The sequence below is a fragment of the Porites lutea genome, chromosome 9 (assembly GCF_958299795.1).
Source record: "Porites lutea chromosome 9, jaPorLute2.1, whole genome shotgun sequence".
Lineage (NCBI taxonomy): Eukaryota > Metazoa > Cnidaria > Anthozoa > Scleractinia > Poritidae > Porites > Porites lutea.
Window position 1 is genome coordinate 22,816,341 of NC_133209.1, and position 7,354 is coordinate 22,823,694.

The following is a 7,354-nucleotide window of genomic DNA, read 5'->3' on the forward strand; positions in this document are numbered from 1 at the left end:
GCCACAAAAACAAGTATTAATTATATACGCCAGTAAATATTTCCGGGGGATAATTCCTATAATGGCCCCGCCCAAAAGGGGTACCTTTTTCAGGCTTCAGGTGAATATATCATATACCCCCTCGTTCCACTGGTAAATAACCCTTACTCACTTCTTAAAAGGCTTTACGCACCTCCCTTAGACTAGACTAACCTCTGCTATTTGTGGGTAGTGTAAAATGAAATTTGCAATTCTGAATGACCAATAAAAAAAATGGTTGCTTGGAATGAAATGAAATAACCACTTTAGTTCACCTGTACTCCAGATTTTCTTTAAAATATAAATAGAACACTCGAGCAAATAGTTGCAGTTGCGGTCCATACAGGAACGTTGAACTGTTTTGTTTAGCTTTGTTTCCATTTTAATCAACCATTTTCTTGACACTGACGATGAAATTTCTCCCCTATGATCAGTAATTTATCAAGATAAGACAGTTAACTTCACACCATAGAATATTCTCTCTGGAATTACTTCTTTGTAGCCTCTGAAGAATCTTCTCCCCCTACGACCGGTCGAGGTTTAAGGTTTTTCTGGAATTAGCTTACGATAAGATAAAAGTAAAATTCATATAGAAACACATATTTGAAAGGAAGAGGGTATAACTGTGATGCAGAAAGTGTATACAGGTAAAGCGTGCTTACCATTTACACAATCCAACCGGGTGAAAAATCTTGTGCATAAACATAAAACTATGAAATCTGACGTGATACGATAACAGACCTGCCTCGTACCCAGGCTCTTCTTAGGATTATCTGCAGTAGTCGCGGCGCAAGTGGTCATGGGGACCAGAAAAGCGCTGGAGTACGAGGCAGTGAACAGACCAATTGCATCGCCTCAGATCACAGCCGATATGTAGGGCGGGTAGAAGAGAACCCTGGGAAGGAGGTTGTCCATTTGGTCCATTCTTTTAAGTATTAAGTTCCCCTGGTATCAGTAAAGCTTATGAAGGTACACAGAGGAAGGTCAGATATAGACAAAGGAAAAACAACATCCACCTTATAAGCTACCAATTTAATCTTTTATCTCTCTTTTTTACCTTGACAAACGAAAAGATAAAGTTATACTTGCTTATATACCACAACTTAGTACAACTTGTTCATGTCTGTGTTAAAAACGTACTGCTACAGGAGCTGCTAAATATACCAACAAAATTATCGAATTTCCTTGTTAACCCCACTTGTAAAGTTTTTCAATTAGATTCTCTCTAAGCGCCGAGACTTTCTAACCAAGGAAAAGAACGGTTGGAACTGAGCCCAGCACAGTGCTGTTTATTATCGCTGCAGCCAATAGATATGCCCCGCTATTGTGTGCCTTTCAAGAACACGATTTACACCGAACAACTTGCTCACACTTTCGGGTCGCGCAATGTACTTCAAACTTATGAGTTAGATGGATAAGATCCTTAGTGTAGACATCATCATGAAAGCTTGGAGCAGATTGTACAAGCGTATTTATAACTTAGCGGATTAAATCGGTAAATGAAATATTCCAATAGTGGTAGCTAAAAATCATTTGACAAAAGGAAATTGACATACGAAGGATCACCGCTACCATTATCCTACAAGAAGTTTATTGAAAAATCAGTCAGAAATTCTGCCCTCACAAGCAAGTTGTTGATGTAAATGTGCCCATGCAACTGCACGAATTAACTCTTTTACGAAAACATCATTTCCGTGACGCAAACGAACTTTTCAGATCGTCACGCTATACTCCGTCTGCAAGTCCCATACAAAGGTCACGCAATACTTTGTTGACTAATCTACTGGGCCAAGTTGTTCAAATTTGAATTCAGATATGGAAAGCTTAAAAAGCAAATTCAGTTTAGTTCTTTTTGTCAACAATTTGATGATTGGCTACTCTAAAAAGAATAGAGAAAATCGTCCGAGAAAATGCTTTTGATGAAAAGGAAAAGAGACCCGGGTTAAAATTTAACCCTGGGTTAGCGCTAATCGGCCTTCAAACAACTGGGCCCCGAAGTATAAAAGAACGTTTCTTTCATAGTTACTTTTGTATCAATAATTTAAGAAGAAATTCTGGTAACTTATAAAAGAATAATTGATAAATAGCAAACACGAACGTTTATCTCGTTTTAGGTAAAAAAGGTTCGTCATCTCGAAGAACCAAATACTTCCCTCACATAACATGTCGAAAAGATGAAAAATTTATGGCTTCAAGTACAATTTCGTATAATTTTCAAATTACAAGTATGATTATTGTTGGGGCTTAAGACGTTGTGTCACGATTCTTTGTCTTAAAAAATGTAGCATGAATATTTCAGTTTTCCGTTGGCCATCGCTCACGTTAATCTCGTCCATTCTTTATAGAGTATACTACAACCATTGAAGCGTTTACCGTTTTATCCAACTTATAATTAAAATTTCCTTGTAATTATCGAGACAACTCTCTACGTTGTAAAGCCGTGACCACCCACAGTATCGTGAAAGAGCCCCTTGTAAAATCTCTGATTCAAGACAGAATTTTCCCCTGAAAAAAGATAGGTATTTCTAGTCGTTTAGGCAACCACATTCAGGATCCACTCGTTTGCTGATTGGTCCAAAAGCCCGTGTTACGAGCACGGACCAATCAAAACAGGACGTGCCAGGACCGACCAATGAGCATCCCAGATCTTATTTCCCGCGGATGCGCGCTCCTTTCGAAAAAGGACGTTTTGTTTAAAACTGTGCCTAACTTATGCGATTAGCAAGTGTGTTATTAACTGCCACAAAAGATTTCACTGTCTTATTTATATGAAAATAAAAGGAAAAACGTTATGTTGGTATAAATTCAATTTTCTTGGCTATAAATAAGGAATTATTACCTGCTCTATGCAATTAAGAGCCGTAAATTTCTTCCGGAAAATTTCTATACTTCATTGAAGGCCCTTATGACCAACCTTCACATCACTTTGAACGAATTTTCTGTACACAATTTTATAGCTTGAACAAGAAGCTACCTACCAGCTAAAAATATTTCCACAATTACAAGCTGTGAAGATTATTGGCTCTTTCATAATAATCGATAAAATAAATCCATCTGACCTCTGCTCGAGCCGGCGCTTTTCGTTACAAGGCACCGAGCGATTGAATATCTCTGACAACTTTCGGAAGCGTGTCGGTGCATGAAATAATTGGTTAATTTAGGTCGAAAACTTTTCGACTTCTGCCGATCGTTGTGCTGCGCTCCGTCGTCCCTTGGATAAATATGAAAATTTAATGGCCTGTAGTAAATCTCGATGCAATCAATCACTACTAGAAAAAATTTCTCTCTACACCAAAATAATTCTACAAAACAAGCCAAGAAACGACAGCGTTTGCCAACAGTTTTCTTCTTAAAAAGTGGAATATTCTAAATTAATCAAAATATTTGTTACTTTGCAAGTTCCGTGGGTCGCTCATCGTAACTGTTCGGTAACCTTCGGTGGCCTCTAGAACAACACTTTTAGAATCTTCGGTACATCTGCGACAATACGTCTTTAACCGATGAAAGACCCAAAGCCACTCAAGTCAAGCTAAATATGCTCCAGTCAATCTTTGTCGAAGTTAAAGTGTTCAGTCTTTCTTCTCCCATTTTAACTTTATCGCGAATTTCTGCGTGCATCAAAGCAAGCTGTGTTTTCATGTCTATATAGTACTGAAAATCGGCGAATTCCTCCTCCTCAAGACAATTTTCCAAAATCTTGGACACGACTTCTCCGCGTTTATCATTCACTTCCTTGATTTTGCAAGCTTCCTCGTGCTGTAAAGTAACCTTGTCTATTTTGCTCAGCAAAATATCCTGAAAACAACAACAACACAACAATACAATTACTTAAATTAACATAAAATGCTCCTGTACGAGGAAGATATCCAACAGATGTTATCAGGGGGTACTAGCCAGAATATTTTTGGTGATTTTTGCAGGCAGAGCATTAAAACGCGAAAAGATTGGCCCAGTTCCTTCAAGTTTCAATCCATGTGTATCCACGCCATCCGTAGCAACACACGACAGAAAACAGTTTCAATGCCTAAAGACAGTCGTTATATTTGGAGTTCAATTGATGCGAAAACACGTTTTAGTAGCCTTTCAACAAGATAGAGCGATTTTCGTATGACCTTGAAATGATAACGCACAAAACGGAAATAGAGCGATTTGATTGGTCGATACTCCACTTTGACGTCATACTGCAACACTATTGGCCAATCGAACAATGCCTCTTCCAATGGTATTAGGGTTTTCTTTGGCGGGAAAACGAAAAGTCCATGTTTTGATCTTTACATCTATTGGCTGATAAAACAAATAACGAACACTTACCGAAACCATTTTTCAAGGTCATACGAAAGTCGCTCTAACAAATACCGTGACACAGCCTCCATTCGTCTACTGACTCTTGATGATAAAAAAAAGTGGCTCAAGATTTCTCACCTTTTGTTGCCTATCTGCTTCTTCGGACATGTCCAAATCATTCAGCATCATTTCATATCTGTGCATTCTCTGCGTCAGAATCAACAACAGTCCAATAATCTTATTCAGCTCGCCGGTAAACAATTGGTACTTTGAGAATTCCGCCGGACTCGCCTTTTTTTCTACAACCTTGGTCACTTTTTCACCAAGCTCCTCGTTGCCGTTGATTTCGTCTTTAATTTCGTCCATTTGTGATCTAAGATCCACTATCTTTTGTTTCATGCTATCTATGAGGACACTCTGAGGATAAACAAAAATATTTGTCATAAACTTTGAGCTTGCAACTTACAGATATTCCATTCAAAGAGGAGAGATGACAAATTGGTGTTGCTACATGTCGTCACTGTTCATCAGTAGAATGTCTAAAATATGTGTAATTCCACAGTTAGTTTCGGCTCTAATCAATCACTGTCGTTTTGTCCAGTTTCGATTTCGCTATGACCGCTGAATAGAGAAGTGAACACGCTTTTGTTACCGGCATAGCTTCCATCAACATATTCACAAATTCCAACGAGAATAAGACCTGTTTATTACTCTTTCTATTGTGTATTCACAAATTTCAAACACATACTTGCCGGAACTTTTTAATATTTTACTCTATGTCGGGGGTAACCCTGTATGAATGTGTCGTTAATGATTGTATTCCGCAGTAATTTTTAATTCGAAACTGGACAATTTTAGGGGAATCAACAAAGTCAAAGGCGATTGTCAGCTTCTATCATCTGTTTTATACCGCCTGAGAAACCACGTGACATGGTTTTTCCCCATTGGTCGTAAAGAGTGTGCAGAGATGGCGCGTATCGTGGAGTAAGGTCTATTAAGAGGCAACAGGAGGTTTCCATTCAGCCAAAAATTCCGGAAATTTCGGTTAGAAATCAAATGGAACGGACCCAGCGTTCTACCTAAAGTATTTCAGGGGTAGAACCTTCCACCCCCAAAATGCCCAGCTTTCCCCCCAAATAAATTGTTCTCATTACAGTATATAAGTAACTATATTGGAAAAATCATCCAGACGCGACCGGATTAGCGCACATGAAGTAAGTATTCCCTATCTAAGAACACTATATGACAAGGAACATGATCATGACTAAAAAATAAAATAAAATACCGCTGCAACATTTCTCAAGATTGTGTTTCAAAATGCACCAGATTGCATCTCAGCGCATATTCATTTCAAAAAATTTCCGAGGGGGGGAATGCCCACGGATCCCACAAGGAAACTCGTGGCCACTCGGGACTTCTCCCCCAAACGAAAAATCCTAGGTAGAACCCTGGGATCATTTCGGTTCAGTCCGATCTGAATATTTGGGACCACCTTTTACTTGAAGGTGGTCCATTCATTTCGGTCGGTCGGTCGGATCGAAACATTCCTTTCCATTTGACAAAATTGTTGCCCCTAGTACCGCTCTTTTGTATCCTGCTTGCAAGAACAATAACCAAACGTGCAGGTGGCTTGGGTCGGGCCGGTGAAACCGGAATGTACCGTTCCATTGAAATTTCAAACCAAGAATTTTTGATGAGTGGAAAGCGCCCAATACATTACGTTCTTGAATTGTAACGCAACGTTGCTCACTAGTTCATAGAAATTTAACTTACCTTTTCCTTATCCAAAGCCTCAAGTTTGGGACTCAGCATGCTGTTAGGACGACTTCCCGATGGAGTGGACGTGCTGGAGCCTAAACTGTAGGGGCTCGAATCAAGAGGGTTATCCGTCTCTTCCAGGTCATCTCTGGTAGGTGTCGAGGTTATTACGAGCGGAGCTGGCGGAGGTGCCCTGTGGGTACTCGTTTTGTTTTCTGCAGGGGAGGTGTCGGCGAATGACAAATCCGTACTTGTGGTCGTCTCCAAGGCTTGTTCGGAGATATCACTCGTGTCGATTTTACCTGACCCGTTTAGTTCGACTTTAAGCTGTTCGCCACTTTCAGCGGCGGATTCGACCCAATCAACTTCCTCGCGTTGGACAATATCGCTACCTACAATCGAGTGCTCTCTTTGTGAACTGAAGTCGCTGTAAGGATCTGGAAATTCCACCAGTACTTCCCGAGGTGGTGAAGGCAGGGGTAAGCTATCTTGAGAGGTCTCGAGCGGGTCAAGGAGATTTAAGGGAGGTGGGGGCGGAAGAGAATCGTCAGCATCCCAGAAGACATTGCTGTCGTCATTAGTGAAAGGCGGTGGTAATTCTGGCTCCACTGGCTTTCGCTCAAAGTCAGAGTCGGGATTTGATACTGGCGATGTTTCATTTCGAGAGGAAAATTTGTCTGGGTTAACTTTTTGTTCGGCTGGAACATAGACTTTGATTTTCCTTAAAGGCTCCGCTGGAACGTGCTGTTTTTCAACACGTGTAGTCGAAGAGAGATTTTCAACCACATGTTCTCTGGTTCCTGTACTGTCTGTTGCAGCACTCGGTGTATTCCTTGACGGTGGCCTGAACTGCTCGTTAGATTTGCTTCGAAAAAAGTTATCATTTGTTTCCCAATTTTTCGGTGGTGTTTTGTCATTGGGAGGCGGCAATCTTGGACGACTCTCCTCTAAGGACTCGCGACTGTCCGTTGACATAGCGCTATATTTTGTTGACGGGCGATTTTCTGGCAAGAAATCTCGCTTCTGCGCTGACGAATCGAAAGTTTTTGCAGAACTATCTAACGCCGAGTCTCTCTTCTGTGTCGACGGCTCGTTAAATCGCGTTGGAGAGTGTGTCTCAAGGAGAGAATCCATAGATGAAGATCTGTGAAAATAAAAATTCTGCAGTTATTAAAGCGGTAGTAAGCTGTAGCTTAAACTGTAGGTCATGACCAACAAACAAAAGAAAACAAAACAACGTCCGACACGTATCCATGGAATTAGTGTACGCAAGCAGTGAACCCCGTAAGAAGCC

At 40.4% G+C, this 7,354-nt stretch overlaps 1 protein-coding gene across 2 annotated transcripts in view; it reads right to left on the reverse strand.

The window, feature by feature from the left end:
* Positions 1-1,031: 1,031 nt before the first annotated feature.
* The window catches only part of LOC140947620 (uncharacterized), a 27,175-nt gene continuing 20,852 nt past the window's right edge, over positions 1,032-7,354 (reverse strand). For both annotated transcript variants that reach the window (XM_073396767.1, XM_073396766.1), the window contains 3 exons: positions 6,076-7,204; positions 4,441-4,719; positions 1,032-3,813 (listed from right to left, as the gene is read on the reverse strand). In XM_073396767.1, coding sequence (XP_073252868.1) covers positions 3,538-3,813; positions 4,441-4,719; positions 6,076-7,204 — 1,684 coding nt within the window. In that variant the 3' untranslated portion in view covers positions 1,032-3,537. The remainder of the gene's footprint in view (positions 3,814-4,440; positions 4,720-6,075; positions 7,205-7,354) is intronic.